General features: G+C 43.3%; 1 protein-coding gene and 1 long non-coding RNA gene across 2 annotated transcripts in view; one reads left to right on the top strand and one right to left on the bottom strand.

Moving 5' to 3' along the window:
- Positions 1–22776, bottom strand: part of col4a3 (collagen, type IV, alpha 3) — a 66534-nt gene continuing 43758 nt past the window's right edge. Inside the window, exons 31-52 of the mRNA XM_047392796.1 lie at positions 16865–16978; positions 16601–16768; positions 16287–16376; positions 16064–16198; positions 15320–15418; positions 15136–15225; positions 14778–14917; positions 11884–12010; positions 11700–11780; positions 11526–11627; positions 11157–11204; positions 10894–11079; positions 10243–10373; positions 10052–10124; positions 9236–9307; positions 9034–9159; positions 8860–8958; positions 8026–8238; positions 4411–4591; positions 2329–2443; positions 1891–2066; positions 1–477 (exon numbers count right to left, since the gene is read on the bottom strand). Of these exons, the coding sequence (XP_047248752.1) occupies positions 396–477; positions 1891–2066; positions 2329–2443; positions 4411–4591; positions 8026–8238; positions 8860–8958; positions 9034–9159; positions 9236–9307; positions 10052–10124; positions 10243–10373; positions 10894–11079; positions 11157–11204; positions 11526–11627; positions 11700–11780; positions 11884–12010; positions 14778–14917; positions 15136–15225; positions 15320–15418; positions 16064–16198; positions 16287–16376; positions 16601–16768; positions 16865–16978 (2648 nt within the window). The 3' untranslated portion in view covers positions 1–395. The remainder of the gene's footprint in view (positions 478–1890; positions 2067–2328; positions 2444–4410; positions 4592–8025; positions 8239–8859; positions 8959–9033; positions 9160–9235; positions 9308–10051; positions 10125–10242; positions 10374–10893; positions 11080–11156; positions 11205–11525; positions 11628–11699; positions 11781–11883; positions 12011–14777; positions 14918–15135; positions 15226–15319; positions 15419–16063; positions 16199–16286; positions 16377–16600; positions 16769–16864; positions 16979–22776) is intronic.
- Positions 12858–22776, top strand: part of LOC124884753 — a 33888-nt gene continuing 23969 nt past the window's right edge. Inside the window, exon 1 of the long non-coding RNA XR_007042496.1 lies at positions 12858–12949. This is a non-coding gene — a long non-coding RNA (uncharacterized LOC124884753). The remainder of the gene's footprint in view (positions 12950–22776) is intronic.

The raw sequence follows: 22776 nt of genomic DNA, 5'->3' as shown, positions 1-22776 counted from the left end.
TTATCGTAGAAATTAGAATTTATTTCATGATCTTAAACATATAAATGAGACAAAAAAACAAAACAGAAGAAATTTGTAAGGAGGACAAATGCTTCTTTGATCTATCTATCCAATCTTTGAGAAAGAAACCTAGAAAACGAGAATGGCACATTACCAATCTGGACCTTCCAATGCAACCTTTTCTTTGTCAGAACCAAGGTTTCGGACCGCTATAGGTGTGTGTTACATCCTTCAGATTCTGCTCTTACTCCTTTGTAATTGTATTAAAGGAAAAAAGTCCTGAGGAGTGAGGTCTGCTGTTGGACCTTTCTCATGAAATGTTCTAGGATTGTGTGTCCTCAGCGCCTGTGTGAGTACATTGAAGCAGAGTTAGCAGCTATGGTCAGGGTTAAAGGTCACATCTGCTTCATGCAGACTTGACAGCGGCTGATTCTGTTTTCTGAAATGTGTCCTGGAATGCTCCAATTTCCTGGTTTCCTGCAGAACAACAAACATAAAGACATTTCATCAGAACATGAGGAGAACGTCACTCTTCTACTGCTGGTTTCACAGAGAATGCTGCCATCTGCTGGTCCTCAATAATATTACCGGTGGAGTGACTGCAGGCTTTTAAGTCCTATTATGACAGGTTTTGACTGGTAGTAAATGTATTTGGTCAATAATTAATTTTAAGCAGACATAAACAAGGTCAGTTGAAAACTCAACACTATCTGGAGTTTCACATTTGCTTGTTGTGTGTAACCACAAAACAGCTTCTTATGGTTTGGCTTTCTGTTGATTTTCAATTATTATTATTCCAAATTTCACCTAAAGCTAAGCTAATTATATCTGTGGTATAATTTCACACGTAGTTCGGCTTTACACCGAGTTTACATAGTTTTATTTAGTACAGGTATTTATGTAGTTTTATTGGTGTGATTAATGACTTTTTACATCAGTTGTTCTAATTGATGATTTCATTCATCGATCCACTGTTTTCAGATCATTGGACCAGAATGTCTTCAGCTGATTGTCTGAGATCAGGTCACAGGGAAAGAAGGAAAACCCAGACTTCCCTTTCCCTAGCGACACACTCTGGATCATCCAGGGGGAACCCAATGAGTTCCCAGGTCAAAATCCAACGCAACTTTATTTAACAAAAAATGAAACATTTAAAACACACAAAAAAGCTCAGTCCGAGAAGCAATGAGGAGCAGCTGGTCAGCTGACCTGACAGAAAAAGGATATAAAATCCCTGCAGTGTATTCTGGGTGTTCTCACAGAGAGGCTGGATGGAAAACCTCTGAAGGAAGGCATTAGACCGCCTCAACTGGCTGTTGTGGACTTGGTTTACAATAATATGTGTGTATTCAGATGAATAAAGTACCATGGTATGGCTTTGCTGTTAATCCGTATGCTTGTGTTAGCTCAGTTTATAAATTATGTTTCTGATAGGTAAATACATGTAGATCAGCTTGATTGAGAAAAGATTTGCAATTTGATTCATTTACCAGCTCTGGGGGATTATTTCAAAAGCCTTTGGAAGAAATGTTCCTATTTCTAATTGAAAATAAATGACAGTGCAAATAAATAAATTCAATGTCTGATCCTTTTAAATATAAACTGATCTTCTGATGAGAAAGGTAACCTATTCTGACAGATTACTAAACAGATCAGACCATACTAATGTGCTTTAGCCTATGTGTACCTCAACGATATGTTCAAGTGATGTTCTCCAGAACATCAGTATGTGGATGATACGATATGCTGATGATATTGTCTAACTACCTGAGTACAATGAAGACATTGTCTGTGTAAAGCCTCTTTGTAAAACTGTAAACCTATACTTGAACAGTGAGTCATGTAGACACAGTCATGTTTTCTGCAGATTAATGGAGGTGTGTTCTTTACCCAAACATATCTGTCTTGTTCAGAGCAGCCAGCCAGTAGCTGTAGTGGCTGCTGTCATATTTGCAGGTTCCTGGGTTTCCGTTACACTCGATAAAGGGCATTTTATGGAATTTTTCCAGGCAGGATCCGGGTGAAACCAGAGGCTGACCAGAGCCCTCAGCCCCTAAACCTGTTTCCTGAAGACAGATAGCATTTAACAAGGTCACACTGGTGCTTTACTGCAAACCAGGGGTGCCCAAGCTCTGTCCTCCAGAGTTACTTGAGATGCATCCCTGCTCCAACACATCTGAATCAGATGAATGAGTCGTTACCAGGCCTCTGCAGAGCTGAATGACCGAATGCTGATAATAGTAGCTCTGGAGGACTGGATTTGGGCAACCCTGCTATAAACTGTTGTTCTAGCATAGAGGTCCAAAATATGAGAATGTCCCAACAAACCATTACGAAGGAATATCCTTCCCAGAGAGGTGTCCAGCTAGAAGGGCAGTTTGGAATCTCAGTGGTCTGGCTGTGGACAGCGATCACGTTGGCACTGGCCTCACACACAGAACACCTGAAAGCCATAAAATAAACCTTAACCACATGGCATATCTCGGCTTGGATTAGAAACAAATCGTCAGTCTGGTGTTTGTTTCTGTCAGGATCTGCTATTTTGGACTTTGGCTGTTTGGATTCGCCTTTGAGAAGCACCAGCGAGACTCTCAAGGCTGACGGAAAATTAAGAGTCAGCCTAACCCAAATAATTATTGTTTTTCTGAATCTGGCTTCCCTGCACGGCCTTGATGGCTGGTTATCTTCAACTTCTCCTGGAAGTTATGTAAACATGACGCTCTGCTCCCTCTGCCCCCCTCCCTTCCCTGAGGACATCTGTGGACCTGCTCAGAACTTTGTGGCCTGTTGATGAACTTTCCATCGTATCATCAAGTTCAATGGCCTCTGGGACATTGCTTCATGGACTTACTTACACACACACACATGCTCAAGATAAATATATGCACCCCTCACACCACCTTCACCGTTCCCGGCATGATGTTGTTTTGTCAACTTGTTGCTTCTTTGTTCTGAGGTTTTTTACAATCTCAAACTGTATCCTGCTAAGGATAAAGTGTGAAATATGATTTTTTTACCTCTACTTACCTAATGTGGTCTCTTTTCTCATCTAACAAGGGCAGCGCCTGTGAGTGGGCAGCAAAGCCTCGGTGACCCGTCTCCCCCTTGTCTTGTGTCATGATGTATGTTTGGATGGGTTGTACTGGACTTCTAATTTCCCCTCGGAGATCAATAAAGTATCTTTGAATTAAAGTGTTGTGTTTGTATTGATTGAGCAGTTTATTTAGGTTTATTTACTCCTCCGTTGTGCTTAGTTTTGTTAGTTTCCTCCTGGCTTTAGACCCCTTTGTTATTATTTACCCAGTTGCTTATTATATTTATACAGGTTTCCTGAGGTCTGTTTTCCATTAGTTTAGCTTGTCCCCATGCCCCTGTTTAGTTCTTCCTAGAGTTACTATTTATGTTAGCTTATGTTTAGGTTTCTTTTCCCTAGAGTTGTCTCTAGTTTCGTTTAGTGTTATTTTCCCCTCCTGTCTGTGCGTTCCCTAGCTCCAGTCACCATAGCACCTCCATTACCTCAGTTCCCTTCACCTGGCCAGCACACCTGTAAGCATTCATCTGGTTAACTACTCCTCTCGTTCCCCTTGTTTCACCATTCACCTTCCCTGTATATAAGCTTACCGGTTTCATTTGTTCCCCGTCGCCTCGTTCTGTCAGATACCTGCTATTTCCTGTCAGGCTCCTGCTTTGTTTCCAGTATCTCTGTCTGGTTCCAGTTCAGCTCCTGTAAGTTTCTGTTCGACTTGTCTACTGTTCTTGAATTCCTGGCATCCTACATTGCTAACCTCCACATAAATATGGAACAAAACCTTACCTCATGACTCCCGAGTATCTCCCTCCAACCTGGTCCGACCCAAAGCCATTCTATGACAGTTTCATGACAGAACTTCTTCTGAAAGTTTGGATCTGATGTCGAGTTGTTTGATGAGAACACTGGGCGCCTAGAAGATAAAACTCTAATCCTGGATGTGTGAAGTGGGACCAAACCCATCTAGTGCTCTGTTATATCAACAGGGCTGGTGCCACTCACTAGCTCCCCACCACTGACTTCACTGCCTTGACAGGAACTGAAAGCAAGAACCTGGCCCAGAACCACATCATAATAAAAATAACTGAACACCAGTTCTGATCTATGGGCTGTGTCTAACTGGACTTTTTAGTATATGGTTATTACATTTTAGACATGTTTAGTGTTCCCTTTGGGTTATCATTGTAGTGGTTATTTTTAATTCTCTTTTATGATTACTTGGTAAACAACCTTGTTATGAATCTGAGGGGTTTGCACAGTTGTTTAAGGAGGTCAGTTTCTTCCCATTTCAGTGCAAACAATCTTGAACAGACAATAAAAGCTGTTAAAATGATTAGTTTGTCTTTAAGTTAAGGATTGACTCTCCAGACTGACTTTATTACCTGCTGATTTTGGACTGCAGCATCTCCTGATCGGTGCTTGTCTGCTTTTGCATCTGAGGGTCCCTGATGTTGGAAAGCCAGTAGGAATAGTCGTTTCGCTCAGCATATCGACATTCTCCCGCAATCTCACAGATCAGGAAGGGTAAGGTGCTGAACCGCTGTAGACAGCTACCTACTGTACCTGCAGGAAGACCAAAGAGACAGTCTGGAAGTGAATAGAGTGTTTTCCTTGATTAGGAATCTGAAGAATGGGTATATAGAGACATATGAAACATAAGAATGATTGGCTTGCAGAGAACAACTCTTAGTGAGGTGTCAAAATGCTCATTAAATTGAACTAAAATCATTGGTTATTTTGCAGTGTGTTCGATTCTGAGGCTGTGAGGATAAAGTGTATCACTACATGATTAATAATGCTCTTTAAAGAAACTGATCTTTGGGCACGGTGGTGGTGAAGGGATAAAGCATGCAACCCATCTATCGAGGCTACAGTCTCCAACGCAGCTGTCACGGGTTCAACTCCTGGTCTGTTGACCTTTACTGCATGTCTTCGCCTCTCGCTCCACCCCACTTTCTGTTGGTCTATTAGTGCCACAAAATAAAAAAGGAAAAAGTAATTGACTTCTCTGTGCTAGCGGGTGAGCATCAACGCAGACTTATTTGTGATGCTTGTTAGCAGACCTTGGATAAACTGATCCAATTAGAGTGATTTTAGTTATAAAGCTCTGTCTCTGAAAACCTAAACTAAATGTTTTAACAGAATAATGATTCTCTTTCAGCCTCAGTGAGGACAATATGCCACCAGCACATCTGCACAAACTCCCCCATGCCTGATGACATCACAACAAGGTAAACTCTGTGTGCTGGTTGGTGCTGAATCAGTGTAAGGTTTGACCAGAGAGGGCCTGAGGGAACGATGACTGAGCCGAACTCAGTTATTCATAGTTTTTACTGTTAATTGATTAAATTATGCACTGACTAATGACATTTATATATTAACTTAGGTGCAGGAGCAGGGCCACACCTCAACCACACCTCTAATTACCCAGCAGCCCATTTTTACCACAGATGAAGGAAATATATATTTTAAGAGTAGCAATGCAACAGGAAACAACACTCCAATAATTTTTACCTCCGTCTTCTTCCCTCCATGTTGGTTGGAGTAAAGGGGGAGTCAGGTTTAGCCTAAACCGGCTCAGTTATGGTTGAGGTGCAAACACACCCTCCATTTCTGCTACCTGTATGACCCCTTCTCTTTTCCAATGGTTATAATCAATCTGACAGAGAGAGGTATCCCAATCATTGTGGTTTTTAGTATAACAATGACCATCAGTGGGCTCTAGATGGACAAACTTTATCAGTTTATTATTTTACTTAGTACCCTACACATAGCCCATTCTAAAATGGTCAAACTCTAACAATCAGTAGTTTAATCTAACCTCCCCAACAACCCGCACTGTTCCTAACCCTTTATGAAGAGCCTTGAGACGACATGTGTTGTGAATTGGCATTATATAAATAAAACTGAACTGAATTGAATTGAATTGAAGAGGCAAGCTGATCGTTGCATGCTTCAGTTTGGTGTATGCTAGCTGGAGGTCGCAGGGTAGCTACTGTCTGCTCTCTCCTACAGGGTCAACTTGTAACAGGCTTTTTGCAAAAGGAATATGATTTTTCTATGCATATACAGGTCCTTCTCAAAATATTAGCATATTGTGATAAAGTTCATTATTTTCCATAATGTCATGATGAAAATTTAACATTCATATATTTTAGATTCATTAAACACTAACTGAAATATTTCAGGTCTTTTATTGTCTTAATACGGATGATTTTGGCATACAGCTCATGAAAACCCAAAATTCCTATCTCACAAAATTAGCATATTTCATCCGACCAATAAAAGAAAAGTGTTTTTAATACAAAAAACGTCAACCTTCAAATAATCATGTACAGTTATGCACTCAATACTTGGTCGGGAATCCTTTTGCAGAAATGACTGCTTCAATGCGGCGTGGCATGGAGGCAATCAGCCTGTGGCACTGCTGAGGTCTTATGGAGGCCCAGGATGCTTCGATAGCGGCCTTTAACTCATCCAGAGTGTTGGGTCTTGAGTCTCTCAACGTTCTCTTCACAATATCCCACAGATTCTCTATGGGGTTCAGGTCAGGAGAGTTGGCAGGCCAATTGAGCACAGTGATACCATGGTCAGTAAACCATTTACCAGTGGTTTTGGCACTGTGAGCAGGTGCCAGGTCGTGCTGAAAAATGAAATCTTCATCTCCATAAAGCTTTTCAGCAGATGGAAGCATGAAGTGCTCCAAAATCTCCTGATAGCTAGCTGCATTGACCCTGCCCTTGATAAAACACAGTGGACCAACACCAGCAGCTGACACGGCACCCCAGACCATCACTGACTGTGGGTACTTGACACTGGACTTCTGGCATTTTGGCATTTCCTTCTCCCCAGTCTTCCTCCAAACTCTGGCATCTTGATTTCCGAATGACATGCAGAATTTGCTTTCATCTGAAAAAAGTACTTTGGACCACTGAGCAACAGTCCAGTGCTGCTTCTCTGTAGCCCAGGTCAGGCGCTTCTGCCGCTGTTTCTGGTTCAAAAGTGGCTTGACCTGGGGAATGCGGCACCTGTAGCCCATTTCCTGCACACGCCTGTGCACGGTGGCTCTGGATGTTTCTACTCCAGACTCAGTCCACTGCTTCCGCAGGTCCCCCAAGGTCTGGAATCGGCCCTTCTCCACAATCTTCCTCAGGGTCCGGTCACCTCTTTTCGTTGTGCAGCGTTTTCTGCCACACTTTTTCCTTCCCACAGACTTCCCACTGAGGTGCCTTGATACAGCACTCTGGGAACAGCCTATTCGTTCAGAAATTTCTTTCTGTGTCTTACCCTCTTGCTTGAGGGTGTCAATAGTGGCCTTCTGGACAGCAGTCAGGTCGGCAGTCTTACTCATGATTGGGGTTTTGAGTGATGAACCAGGCTGGGAGTTTTAAAGGCCTCAGGAATCTTTTGCAGGTGTTTAGAGTTAACCCGTTGATTCAGATGATTAGGTTCATAGCTCGTTTAGAGACCCTTTTAATGATATGCTAATTTTGTGAGATAGGAATTTTGGGTTTTCATGAGCTGTATGCCAAAATCATCCGTATTAAGACAATAAAAGACCTGAAATATTTCAGTTATTGTGCAATGAATCTAAAATATATGAATGTTAAATTTTCATCATGACATTATGGAAAATATTGAACTTTATCACAATATGCTAATATTTTGAGAAGGACCTGTATGATTTCACACCTCATTGTAACACATGGTTGGTTGGTTTACCTTCAGAAAAGACGAGTTAATAGGCAGAAGATATGCTAGTGTGCTTCATGTTGGTGTTCAGTAAAGTGGAGATGAGCTTCAGGTAGTTCTCTGTAGTACCTGACGTTGGAACCTTTTACATTTAAAAAGGCTCTGAAACTTTGACCCAAAAAGGCAGAATAGGACTTCCATGATAGTAGCTTAAGAGCTCAAGTTTTAGTTAATTTCACCATCAAAAATTCCCAGTGAACTGTCTCTGAGAAGGAAGCAGGGATCAAGCAGCAGTGCTGTCCTACCCAGGTCCTGTCCGTGAGCGCGGCTGTAGCCGTTGATGAAGAGCAGAGAGTATCCGTTGAAAACGAAGGAAGATCCTGGAGGACATTGTGGGATAATGCGATCCTGGCTGTGTCTGGTGAACAGGAAGCCGTTCATCCCAGAAGGGACACCCCTTTCACCTTGTGCACCGCGAGGACCTTTAGCTCCTATTTGGCCTTTTGCACCGTTCTCACCTGAAAACAGAGAGATGGTTTAATATCATCTTAAACTCCCTACTTCCAGACTAAGAATCTGAGTGGAAAACGCAGAAGACTCAGGAGATGTTTTAAGCTTATTTTGTTAAACATGCAGAAAATGTTCAAATTAAAAAAGCTTTTCCATGTTTAACTCAATGTAAAACAGAAATGCAGTGTTTGTTTGTATGACCATATCTTAGGTATATAACAGTTCTGGAGTCATTCATTAGACCAGATCTCATTTACACTATATGGCCAAATGTATTTGGCTATCTACTTCTACATGTACATGAACTTTGACACTCCTGTTCTTAACCTCTAAGGTCCAGTTTGTTGATGCACCCACTGTTGCCAGAAGTAGCAACTTTAACTATTCAGTAAACATCTTCCACAAGGTTCAGGAGTGTGTTCAAGTAAAGGAAAAAACTGAATTGCAGCCTCTGCTCTAATTCATCCCAAAGGTGTTCAATAAGGTTGAGGTCAGGACTCTGTGCAGGCCAGCCAGGTTTCTCCACACCAAACCTTCAACAGCTGCAGCCATGGAAGTGATTGGAACACCAGAATTTGAGGATTTGGGGGTTGGACTCAGGCTTCTGGCTATATAGAGTATTTTCATACCTTTTCTTCCGACTCCTCCTTTGTCTCCATCTTCTCCTTTCAGTCCATAACCACCATGTTGTCCCCTCTGACCTGTTTCTCCAGCAGTGCCTTTCAGGCCTGGAACCAGTAAAACACCTTACAAGCATGAACAGCTTCAGATGTTTCATCAGTAACCATAACGACATGACTGACCATCAGGTCCTTTTGCTCCGGGGCTACCCGCGTGTCCTTTTTTACCCACATCTCCCGGGTCTCCCATTTCACCACGGTCTCCAGGTGACACCACCTCAGTAGGTCTTCCATCCCTCCCTTTTGGTCCTGCAGGGGGCAGTGTTAGGAAAAACAGTGAATATCTAAAACATTACCCTTCTCAGGTGTGCCTGCTAAACCTTACCTGGTCTTCCACATCGTCCTCTACGGCCACTTGGGCCAGGGTTACCTGGTTGTCCTTTCACCCCTTCCATACCTGTAGTACACACAAGGGGGCGCTCTGTTAGGCCAATAAAAATGTTGATCCCATTTAACTTCAGGCAAATGTGAACCACATGTTGTGTCTCATATCTAACAGGTAAGATTTGATCATGAAACATGTTTGACCCAGTGTCCTGCAAAGATCTAGTTCTGGTCTCTGACCAGCATTTCTGTCAAAGCTTCCTAGAAGGAATCACAGCACTAGAATGTGAGGACCAACACCAGAGCCTCAGTGCAGTTATCAGCCCTGGTGGAGAGCTTTAAAACCAGTTTAAAGGACACTGTCTGGGTAACAGGTTTGTTAGTAGTACAGTTCTCTCTTGGTTAGTCCCTCTGGTTTATGTTCTCTGTCACGTCTCATTAGATGCAGAAAACTGTGCTTCCTTAGAAAACCTTTGGCCTAATGATCTGAATTGACTGCCTGGTATTATAACCAGCATCAAACTAGAATCAATGTAACTGAATTAGAACCTTTAACTTGATCAGATCGATCTGATTACATGTTGCTGGATACAAGTCCGACCATTTTGTTCTGTAAAATGACCTGAGATGACTTTAGTTGTGACTGTGGTGATAAACTGATTTAAACAGGTTGGTGACTGAGCTCCTGTCCTCTGGTTAGTGTTTTTCACTCCTTCAATGATTGGTCGAACAGAGAGAAAAACAGGAACATCATTAGCTTAACAACCGACCCAAACACAAATCATCATGTTACTCCTCATCTGACGGGGGTTCTTACCAACAGATCCTTTTTCTCCAACGGGTCCTTGGCAGCCTTTTTCTCCAGGAAGTCCAGGCAGTCCACCAGGACCCTGGCAGCACAAACAACCAAATATGATATTTCATCCTAGTAATGATGTGAGCAAGTTTTAGTTTGTATTCATTTGTGACCTAAAATAGTAATAATTTCACTTTGTGAGTTGTACTGACTGCCTTTCCAGGAGGACCATGGTGACCAGGTGGTCCAGCTGGTCCTGTGGGACCTGGTTCTCCTTTTCTTCCTTTGTGACCTTTGTAACCAGGACCTGGAGGACCAGGAGGACCTTTACAGCCAGGTGGGCCTACAAAATGAAAGATTGCATTCTTATTTTTCTCTGAGATCAGAATCGGGCTTGTTGACACTGTGGTCCAGCGGGACGCGTCTCTCAGGTGGTACAATAAGACTAACATCTACACCAGACAGAATACAAGACCCAGCAGTGTAAATGAGTTGGGTCCAATCAGATCTAGACATGATTCATTTCTGAATGTGTTTCACTGACACCAAGCCAGAGTAGAAGACCTCAGTCGGAGTTTGGTCTTTGGTTGAATTCAGGTGAAATGAGGAGCTGGATTATTGTCTCAACCTGAACTGAAGATCAAACCAAGTTCTTTCACCAACGTATGAATCTTGGTGAATAACTTAAACCACAGAGCTGCTGAAATAATAAAGAGCTGAAAAAAAGAAGTTATGCCAAACAGATCTCAAACTTAAGTGTTTTGTTTGTGAACATTGCAACTTTCCTTCAACTCAAAACCCATTTTAACTACTTAAGGGAAAACTAATATCTAAACCAGCTGTCTGCTGATGTGTCTCATCACCTTTGGGTCCTTGAGGTCCAGGGCATCCTTTATCTCCCTTCATTCCATCAATGCATACTCCCTTTCTTCCAGCACATCCAGGAGAACCAGGGAATCCAGGAAGACCTGGGCAACCTGGGTTTCCTGCAGGACCACATGGACCAAGAGGCCCATAGGGACCAGGAGGGCCCTTCTCCCCTGTGCATCCTGGAGGAGAAGGTGAATTTACAGCTTATTTCTGAAATCAAGCTGAACAATAAACAGAATGTAAGCCAAAGACTCACCAGGTAGACCTTTTCCTCCTGTTTCTCCCTTAGATCCAGGTGTACATGCTGGAGATAAAGAAGTATGTGAGAATGTAAACTAGGACCAAAGTACCATAGGCACCTCATGAGGTTCCTTGTTCAATAAAGACCTCCATGTTCTCTTATGCAGAAACACTGAGGTGATTAAAGAGATAATGCTGACTGAAGACTGGATGATGGACACCAACAGACCTTCTACAGCCAGGATCAATGAAAGCTTCTAGTTTCTGTGTCTGGTTTCTGTCTGGAGGTCAAACTGACTGAGGCCTCTGAGTCAGCCCAATATTTTCAACCACATTCATCTTTATTCACATTGTATTTGTTCCTGCAGATCATTCATTGTCTTACATCCCATAGCTCCCTTTTCTCCATCAGATCCAGGTATCCCATCCTTTCCCTGGCTTCCTTTGGGCCCATCTGCACCAGGAATCCCAGGAGACCCCTTGTATCCTGAAGAGAAAGATTAGATTTGTCAAGAGGTCAGCTGGCACAAAAGTGACTATAGTGTCATAGTTTACACACCTGGGATTCCAGGAGATCCAGGAGGTCCACGTTTCCCGGGAGGGCCATCACAACCCTTCTCACCTGCACTCCCAGGAGGACCTGCGGCCCAAAGTAAGCTTTTCTTTCAGCATGTGTAAGACTGTAGAAGGGTTTTCATTCTAGATGTTCATGTAAATGGAAACTAAGAAGTTATCTATCAGACCTCTGTCTCCAGGTGGTCCAGTAGGTCCCTTAGGTCCACAAGGGCCAAATGTTCCTGGAGGACCAACATTTCCAGGTGGTCCTGGTGGTCCTTTTGGACCTGGACATCCTGGAGTTCCTGGATTCCCCTGCAGGAAAAACAGGAAAAAATAATGAAATCCAGTGTGAAAAGATAAATAGTGATCTGAACCCATTCGGAGAGCACATTAAACTGTCACAGTGTGTCTTTGTGTCAGGATGTGATGTTTTGGACTCTGTTTGTGGTTTTCTGTTTTTGTTTACCTTTTTATTAGATGTTTCTTACTTGTGTTTTGTATTCATGTTAGTTGTGGTTTCTGTTTTGGGTTATATTCTGCCCCCCAGTTTGCTCTCCTATTTCCCTTGGCGTTGTTTTCCTGTTTCTTTTCTTAGAATGGTTTCTTTATGATTATTATTATTATTTCTCTTAGTTCTCTGGTTTCCTAGCACTCTCATTTATTAGTTTCCTTTCTGTTACTCCTCTCGTCATTTGTTTTCCCCTTTTAGTTATTACTCAGTTTAAGTTTTCTTTATTCTCCAGTTCTTCTTAGCTTTGTTCCTCTAGTTCTTCTTTGGTTTCCATCCTCTCCTTTATAGGTTAGCTTTAGTTATTGTTTTCTTAGGTTTCTTTACTTTTGTAGTCTGGGTTTCCTTATGGTTTCTATTTTTACTAAAGTGCTTAGGTTGTTGGGTTCCCTTCAGTTTCTCAGTTTCCTTCAGTTCATGTTTATCCTTGATTCTTATGTTTTATTTATCTTTGTTTATAGTTTTGTTTTAGGTTTGCTCGGTGTCTTGTTAATTACTTGTCTTTAGTCCTTCTCCTCATGCTTTGGTTTTATGAAGTTCACCTGCTCCCTCTGCCTTCCTGCCTCCTTGCCTCACCTGTCCTTAGTTACTTTGATTACCTGCCTTTGTTCTCTCTCTGCATATTAGTTGGTTTTGTTTTATTGTTCCCTGCTGGTTCCTCTGTTTGTCTATACTCAGTTCCGCCTGTTCGCTACACCAGTACTTAGTTCGGTGTTTGCTTCGTTCCTGCAATGAGTACACATGTAAGTTTTGGATTCACTCATGTTTGTACCTGCAGTGTTGTCATTATGTTTTTTGGAATCCTTTAAAGAAAGCGGAAGACTGCTTTTTTTGAAATGCTGCATCCAAGCCCTTGTCTCCACTGTGGTCCACACCAAAACCGCACCGTGACATTTTGGTTCTGTATTTGTTTAAGTTTAATCAGATGTTTTGATGTATGATTAGTCTTTGAGTCCCCATTTTTGGTGTTTTATTTCCTAGGTTCTGTTCTGTTGACTGTGTTGGATTGTATTTTTAGATCTGTTGTTCTTCCCGTGTTCTGGTTCCCTGGGTGTGTTTTACAGTTTGTTTCTTCGTCTAGCTCCTCCATGTCCTCATTTGTCTCTGTCTGCTTCACCTGCTCCCTCTGCCTCCCTGTCTCCACGTCGCACCTGTTCCCTGTTTTCCTGATCACCTGCCCTATTGTTTCATGTTCACCTTCGTCCCTATTTAGGTCTGTCTTTGTCCTTTGTTCCACGCGGTGTCGTCATGTCTTTTTGCCATGTCCTTTGAGATGTCTTTTCATGTCGCGTTTGATGTCTCCTTTGGATACGTGTTCTGCTCGGGATCCTGTTAGGTTCTGTTTTGGAGAATTTCTTTGTTATCTGGATTTTCTGATCGCCTGCTCCTCGCCTGTATGTGAGTGGACTCTGTAAATAAAGGACGAGTTTGGTACCACTCTGCTTCCTCCACACTTGTCTGCCTCTGGTCCACAAAGAAACGCATTATGACATAAACCATCTACCACCATCAGCGCAGGCGGCAGAGAAGAAACACGTTTCTGAGTTCTGGAGTTCCTTTGATGCAATCTGCTAGATTTCCTTAGATAGAAACTTTTTCACAAATGAACTGAACTTGACTGAATTGTTTGATAACTAGGATCAACTGGAATGAATGTAGCTCACCTGGAAACCGTCTGAACTGACTTTGTAAAGTGCCTTGAGATGACATGTGTTGTGAATCGGTGCTATAGAAATAAACTGAACTCAACTGAAATCTGCCCCACTAAAGGTCAATACATGTCCTACAAGGAGCTGCAGGAAAAAAATTTGTTCTTGCAGCTTGTTCTTGATACCTGATCTGGGCAAAACGTTATACTTGCATGGCATCAGAGACATATGAAGAATTCATTGAAGGTCTGCATTTTAGTTCTTGTGAAGTATGAAATGTCTTTGACAGCAAGAACTTTGTTCCTGTTCTTGCAGAGTATTTAGAGGCCTTATCTCTCATTAGTGAAGAGTTCATAACATCCTTTATAAATAAACTTTCTGTTGCTCAGGTAAATTTATCTGGCTTGCTGCAAAGTGAAACTGTTTGAAAGGTAACTCAGGAACATCCTCTGTTGGACAGTTATTTGCAGGGTTGAGGGTGGTTCAGTAATTAGATCTGCTGCCTTGAAGCACAAAGGTCCTGGGTTTAAATACCGGCCTAGGGCATATATGCATGGAGTTGACATGACCTCCCCAGGCCCAAAAATATGTATAAATATGTAAAATTATGTGACCTGTGTAGAGTGCACCCTGCCTCCTACTAAAAACTGTTAAACAGGCAGAGAGACAACCTTGGAGATTCAGCAGTGGCTTTCCATATCTTCAGCACAAAACTGAACATATTTAATAAAGCAAATAATCTAATACTGTTTATTAATATTCAAAAAGAATTTATGTTGCCGTTATTTTTGCTAAAGTATTTTTTGTCTTCTCCCTCGATGGCTCCAAGGTGTAACCCATCAGAACTATGAACACATGTCAGGGCGCGTTAGCGATCTATGGGATACCGGACTTAGCAGTAAGGTTTTTTTGTGTGCAATACCTTCTCTCCTGGACAGCCTTTAACTCCTGGTCCAACTGGACTTGGTTCTCCTTTAATACCTTTGGCTCCAGTTTGTCCTGGAGTTCCATCTAAACCAGGAACGCCACAAGTTCCCTTTGCACCCTTTTCACCCTGACAACCTATAGAAAACAGAAGTAGTTTACCCGCTGGAGCTGACTTAAGAGAGAAGGTTTTAATGAGGAGGTTAATGCTGTGGCTGGGGCTTAAAACTGGGCTATGTTAGGATGAGTCAATCCTTCTGGTCTTTCTGGCTTTTAAACTTAATGAATTAATTCACATACAGGTGATATATTGCTAAGTTTCAACAGAATGTTTGGTGGTGTAAATATTGTATTACCTGGTCTCCCCATAAGTCCCTTGTCACCTGGTTGTCCGTTGCAACCAGGATGACCTTTCTGTCCATCTCTACCTGGATCTCCAGGAAGTCCTGACCCAGAGACAGAGTACATTTGTCTTAAATAAAAGCAGTGCAACAACACTCTCCAGGATTGGTAGTTAGTACCGTGCAGTCAAATGTTTACCTTGTGGCCCTGGGCATCCAGGATTTCCATTTATCCCATATGGCCCTTGAGGACCTGGGGGGCCCCTTTGTCCTTTTTCACCAGTAAGACCTCTGGGACCTGATCAAGAAGCAAATGGACTGTTAAGAGTTCAGAAACAATTCTCGAGTATCTTTATGAGGTGCTAACATTAAAATGGCAAACATGTTCCTAGTCAGAGATTTATGAATTGACCCATGTGTTGTGAGTCCTTTGGTCTCTGTAGTATTCTGTGATGTCCTGGTGACCGGTTAATAGTGTCCCAAGTCTCTCAATGACCGCTGGAGAGAGGCAGTAGAGCCCACAATGAAAGCGGGTCTAGACAATGGATGGATGGAAGTTAGGATGAATAAATTGATAGTCTTTATTGCTACCCTACAGTTTTCTTCTGCAGCTAGCTACTCTTATGGATTCCTTCTCTCTAGTTAAGACAACTTTCAGCCTGCATTCTTTTGGTTGCACATGGACATAGTCAACCCTAGTTGCCTGTTCCAAATGACAGGTCAAACAGGATGTCTTTGACAGTTTGTCATCTGACATTCTTGTAACATGGCCAGCCGAGTGTCTGTGGGGTGACGCCACAGGTGGTGAAGCCTCAGGCATTCTGGCCCTGGAAAGGATTTCACTGATTGCGATCCGAAACAATACAAGAGACCCAAAAGCTGACCCTTGAGGAATTTCTGCAAAGAATAAAGACTAATACTGATGCAAGATACAACACAATACCTGGGATTCCAGGGTCTCCAGGATTTCCTGATAGCATAATGTTTGTCGGAACCCCTTTTGGTCCAATTTCCCCTTTGTCTCCAGGATTGCCTGGAGGCCCCTGAGAACCCCTTGACCCGTCTGTACCCTTCTGACCTAAGGGACAAATCATGACAGAAAAGGCTCAAAGAGAAACAATTACAAGATACCATAAAAACAGGATCCATCCACTGTTAAATAAAACCTGTTGGTCCCGGTTCCCCGGATTGTCCTGGTTTTCCGTCTGCTCCTGGACACCCAATTGGTCCTGGGAGACCCGTGTCCCCTCTCAGCCCTAAAACACAAGCATGCAACAGGAAAATGTTTTTCTAAAGGTGTTCATACTTGCCTGGCCTTGCAGATCTGTATTCCTCTGCATTTATTTGATCTTCCATTAATTTGGTTTTTAATATAATCTTTATTTTAGGTCATGTCTTTAGAATTTAAACGGAGAGCTTGAACATAAGTCAAAATGTTGATGCTATATACTATTAACAAAGTATGCAACCAACATATCACCTGGGCTCCCAGACTCCCCAGTCTTCCCTCTCAGGCCTTTCAGTCCCCTTGCTCCAACCCTCCCTGGAGCTCCATCAGATCCTTGTTGCCCTTTTAGACCCTTAGGTCCAGGGGTTCCATTGCCTTGGACCCCGGGATCTCCTTTCAGACCAGCTGGTCCCATGATTCCTTGCAGATATGACAGTGTAAACAGTATAAATTATTCTTAAAGAATCAGTGAAAAATTAAGTTTACAGCTCTAATTTAAACAGATTTTTTTTTTACCAGTAAACCCGATAAAACCTGTTGGACCTTGCACTCCCTGAGGTCCTGGAGCTCCGGGGTAACAGCACCCATTCAGACCAATAGGACCAGGTACACCATCCAGGCCACAGTGACCTAAAATTGATTTTTAGATAGTTAAGTTGTTCTTTCATCTCACAAGGTTGGCTTCTGGGCCTGAACTTGGACTAGATACTGCTAGTTCTGTTCTCAGACTGATACCGAATCTAATTTAGGTTACGGAAGAAAGAAATAATATTGTAATTTTCCAGCTATTCTGCAAAGAAATCCATTGAGTTTATGCAGGTTGACTCCTAAGTTAGATGTTTCTATCTGCAGCACTCATATATTTTGTACTTTTACATAAGACAGATTCACATTGAGTTTGTTCATAACTACTAATGTGAACTGTAGAATATAAACCATCTATGTGTGTAATATAAACCATCTATGTGTGTAATATAAACCATCTATGTGTGTAATATAAACCATCTATGTGTGTAACTGGAATGTGTGGAAATAGGGGGGTCAAGCTTAGGGAGTGAAGCATAGAAGGGTCCTAGGGGAGTGAAAACATAGGGAGTGAGAAGCACAGAGAGGGCAAGGGCATAAATTGGTGAATGACAAGGGAGTACAGGATAGAGAGAGTCCAAGGTCGTAAACAAGTGGAGGACAAGGAAGGCCGAGACAAGACAAGACAAGCTTGCTATAAGAAAACAACTAGAAATACTCCATATTTGGACATAAGGAAATGTTATGTTATACATGCGTGACATGATATATGTATATGTTGAACACACCCTTGAGACTGAATAAAACGAGCTGGAAGCAGAGAGTTGATCAGAGTTGGGCCTGCAGCTGCATGGGGCCTCCATCTCTCACTCTGCGCAGAAGGTGAACATAAGTAGATTGTACTTGTGTTTATTTCACTCTTTGAAACCTGTAACCAAATCAACGGACCCGGGGAAGCAGAGACGGCTTCAACAATTGGTGGCTCGTCCGGGATTTGGAACAACAGGCGAAATAAATTCGGACCACTGACGAGGACCAACAGGCATCAGACACGGGCTAGCCAAAACTACAAAACAGGTAAGCAGAACCTGTTTAATCAAACTCTGCTTTTGGATTTTTGATAGGCTAAATTAATATTGTGTCTGATGTCTAAGTAAGTCTGAGTCTGCCAAAACGTAAGAAAAAGAGTGTCATAAATGTTGACTAGGATTTAAACTGGTGAATAAGATGTTGATTTAAGAGAATTACAAGACTTAGTGGTGGTGTTGTGTGGAAAATATAGTTTCTCGAACGTGGCGGTTCAGAGTACGTTCTCGACGGGGGATGACTGTTACCTGGGTTTGAGGCCCGGGGAGAGTGAGAAACCCCAAATTCTACAGAAAAGTAAATACACTGAGATCAGGCATTGACATCATTTTTGACACTGATCTGACCCACATGCAGAAAGAACACAAGTAGAGAGCATCAAACGGTGAAAAGAAGTTTATTATTTCTAAATTCTACACGGGGATGACAGGGATCTGGTCTCGCCAACTGTGCGAGAAAAAAGAACTGATAAGAAAACAGGACGGCAATGTATATATAAATATATAAATATAAATATCATGAATATAAATAAATGCTCTGACTAGAGAGTGAACGGAATCCGCCAGGGGAGACGGGGTTTAGGAGAACTGAAGTAGAGCTCACAGCGAAACGTGCTTTCTGTGGAAAGCGAGCGGAAGGTGAAGCAGGAGTTACGTAGGAGGGTAGACAGGTCTGCAGGAGAAGTACGCTTGTCGTAATGTAGCACAGATCCAGTAAAAGGTGAAGATTGCTCAGTCCAGGAGTGTACGTAGAATTCCAGACAGGTAATCCAAAAGGCTCCAAGCGCTCAAGGAATAGTTAGAGGATCGATGCACATCGAGGTTACTGATACCACATAGGCTCAACACTCAGGCGGCGAGTAGCAGGCAGCCACGGCTTAAGTAGCGTACACGGCGATCAGAAGATGGGAAACACCTGTCCACATTCCTCCTGTAGCTCGACACCCTCTGCTGGACGAATAAGGTTAGCAGCAAGCAGAAAACAGACAGGCTCCCAGAACCCGACATTACCCCCCCTTCAATGACTGCCGCCTGGCGGTCCAGAGGAAGTTGAAGGCAAGGAAGCACGAAAATCCGAGAAAAGAGAAGAATCACAAATGAAGGATCGAGGTACCCAAGAGCGATCCTCAGGACCGTAACCCTCCCAATCGATGAGGTACTGCCAACCACGACCTCGTCGACGGGAGTCCAGGATGCGTCTGACCTGATAGACAGGGCCACCCAAGTGATCCTGGGCGGGTGGTGGGAGTTCGGCAGGAGGGCACAAAGCACTGGTGAACACTGGCTTTACCTGAGAAACATGAAAAGTGGGGTGGATGCGAAGACTAGGAGGCAACCGAAGACGAACTGCAGTGGAACCGACTAAAGAGTCAATCACATAGGGTCCAATAAAACGAGGAGAAAGTTTCTTAGAAATAGATTTTAGAGGAACGTCACGGGTGGATAACCAGACTTGTTGCCCTGGGCGGTAAACAGGAGCTGGTCAACGTCTTCTGTCAGCAAAACGTTTGTTGAGTTCAGCAGTCTGCTGAAGGGCCCGGACAGTGGAGTTCCAAACAGCCCTGTAACGGCGAATATGGTGTTAAACAGAGGAGACGGAAACCTCACCCTGGTCGGCAGGAAAAATGGGAGGTTGATAGCCAACTGAAACCTCAAAAGGAGAAAAACCAGTAGCAGAGGACTTGTGAGCATTAATTGCATACTCAACCCAAGGTAGGTGTTTACACCAGTCAGCAGGATTAGAGAATGAAAGGCAACGGAGAGTGGATCCGAGTTGTTGGTTCATTCATTCCCCCTGGCCATTGGACTGGGGATGAAATCCAGAAGTCAAGGAGACTTTAGCTCCAAGGGCTAAAGCAAGCTGTTTCCAAACTCGTGAAGTGAACTGAGGACCACGATCGGACAGAATGTCCTAAGGAATACCATGGAGCCGGAAGACATGTTTGATCAACAGCTGAGTGGTCTGAAAAGCAGTAGGCAACTTCTTCAGTGGGATCAGATGGCAGGCCTTAGAGAAGCGGTCCACAATAGTTAGAATGGTAGTCATTCCTTGAGAGGTAGGAAGGCCAGTAACAAAGTCTAAAGCAATATGTGACCAAGAACGACCAGGAATGCGTAAAGGCTGTAAAAGGCCTGCAGGCGGTTGGTTACAATGTTTATTTCGAGCACAGATAATACAGGCGTGAACGTACTCCTTCATGTCCTTGTGGACAGTAGGCCACCAGAACCTTCTCAAAATAAGGGCCACGGTTCTACTAGTACCAGGATGAGCAGAAAACTTAGCAGAGTGGTGCCAATGGATGACACGGGAACGGGCAATGGTGGGAACAAAAATCTTGTCTTGTGGACCAGTGCCTGGATCAGGTTCCTCCCGCTGAGCGTGGGTAACAAAGTCCTCAATCTCCCACCTAAGAGAACCCACCGTCCAGCTAGAAGGCAGAATGGAGACCGGTTTAAGTTCAACCTCATCAGCAGAAAACTGACGGGACAGAGCATCAGGTTTAGTATTCTTAGACCTGGGCGATAGGAAATAGCCAGATTAAAGCGGGAGAAAAATAAGGACCAGCGAGACTGACGGGGATTGAGTCGCTTAGCATCTTGTAAGTAGGCTAGGTTCTTATGATCAGTCCACACAATGACAGGTAAACAGGCTCCCTCAAGCCACTCCTCCAGAGCCAATTTAATGGCTAACAGTTCCTTGTCACCGACATCATAATTGCGCTCTGCTTCACTTAGTCTGCGGGGAAAAAAAGCACAAGGATGTAATTTACCATCAGAAGCAGCAGACTGGGACAGAACAGCTCCTACCCCTAAGTCAGAAGCATCAACCTCCATGGTAAACTGTCTGGTAGTGTCAAGGTGGATAAGGATTGGTGCACGGGAAAACTTCATTTTTAGAGCTTGAAAAGCAGTATCTGCCTCCGAAGTCCAGGTGTAATGCAACTTAGCGGAGGTCAGAGCCGTCAGAGGTGCTGCGGTCTGGCTGTAGTTCTGTATAAATCTCCTGTAAAAATTAGCAAATCCCAGGAAGCGTTGAAGTTGTTTTCTTGTCTCGGGAATTGGCCACTCCAGGACTGCCTTGATCTTATCAGGATCAGAACGAACCTGTCCACCCTCTAAGATGAGACCCAGGAATGTAACAGAGGACTGATGAAACTCACATTTCTCAGCCTTAATAAATAATCGGTTCTCCAGCAGCCGCTGAAGGACTAGTCGAACATGATGATGGTGTTCTTCAAGGTCTCTGGAGTAGATCAGAATATCATCGAGGTACACAAAAACAAAGATGTTCAAAACATCTCTTAACACATCATTAATCAGCGACTGGAAGACTGCTGGGGCATTGCAAAGTCCAAAAGGCATGACTAAATACTCAAAATGACCCAAAGGAGTCTGAAAAGCTGTCTTCCACTCGTCCCCCTGGCGGATTCTAACTAAATGATAAGCACTCCTAAGGTCAAGCTTAGTAAAAACAGTAGAACCCTGAACTGGTTCGAACGCAGAGGAAAGTAAAGGAAGTGGGTACCTATTCTTAACTGTAATCTGGTTCAAGCCCCGATAATCAATACAAGGACGAAGGGAACCATCCTTCTTTCCAACAAAAAAAAACCCTGCACCCACTGGGGAGGAAGAGGGATGGATAATACCAGCAGCTAGGGAGTCATTAATGTAATCCTCCAAGACTTGTCGTTCAGGTCCAGAGATAGGATACAACCTACTGGTGGGTAGAGGAGCCCCAGGAAGAAGGTCAATGGCACAGTCATAGGGCCTATGGGGGGGTAGAGAGAGAGCGTTACTCTTGCTGAAGGCTAGTCCTAAATCATGGTATACTGTAGGAACCCCGGAAAGGTCGGGACAGTCATCACTAAGAGGACTAGGCACAATGGAGTTCCTAACAGGTAAGGCCGACTGAAGACAATTGGAATGACAATAATTAGACCAGGCCTCAATGCGGAGTCCGGACCAGTTTAAATGAGGGTTGTGTTTACGCAGCCAAGGAAAATCCAGAACTAAAGAAGACTGAGAAACCGGAAATACATAAAAAGAAATCATTTCCCTATGATTTCCGGAGAGAACCAGTTCAATCGGTATGGTCTTGTGAGTAACTCTATGCAGCCTCTGTCCATCTAAGGCAAAAACTAATCGTGGCGTATCCAGAAGTACAATCTCAATCTGGGCCAGTTCTACCAACTTGCTATCGATAAAATTCTGCTCACAGCCGGAATCAACGAGTGCTAAAAGATTCCTAGTCTGCTGACTACCAATCAAGGTGGCTGGTAGGGAAAGTCTAGGGGCTTCAAAATCAATAAAATGGTCCGTTAGCTCCCCAGAAAAAACTAGCGGACCCTGTCTTTTGGCCGGGTAGGACAGGTTGGAAAAGCTGCAATAAGGTGATTGGATGAACCACAGTAAAAACACTGGTTCCCCTGTCTACGACGTTGTCTTTCCTCAGGGGTAAGGCGAGTGCGACCTATCAACATGGGTTCAGGTTCAGGCAGAACTACTTGAGGGAGAGACCTAGCGTTGGGTGGTGATCTTGCAGAAAAAGAAGAACGAGCCCGGAAATGCTCAGAACGGGCTCTCCTTCTCTCACGCATACGACTGTCAATCCGTGTAGCTAACAAAATTAGCTCATTAAGGGTCTTAGGTTCATCAATCAAGGTTAATTCATCCTTCAGTGGCTCATCTAGGGACTGGAAAAAAGCTGTTCTAAGAGCACTATAATTCCAGCAGCTGCAAGAGTACGAAATTCTAAGGCTAAATCGGAGACTGGTCTATTTCTCTGATTTAAGGCCCAAAACTGGCGAGAGATGCTAG

The sequence above is a fragment of the Girardinichthys multiradiatus genome, chromosome 18 (assembly GCF_021462225.1).
Source record: "Girardinichthys multiradiatus isolate DD_20200921_A chromosome 18, DD_fGirMul_XY1, whole genome shotgun sequence".
Taxonomy (NCBI): domain Eukaryota; kingdom Metazoa; phylum Chordata; class Actinopteri; order Cyprinodontiformes; family Goodeidae; genus Girardinichthys; species Girardinichthys multiradiatus.
This window is presented reverse-complemented; position numbering and strand designations above follow the sequence as displayed.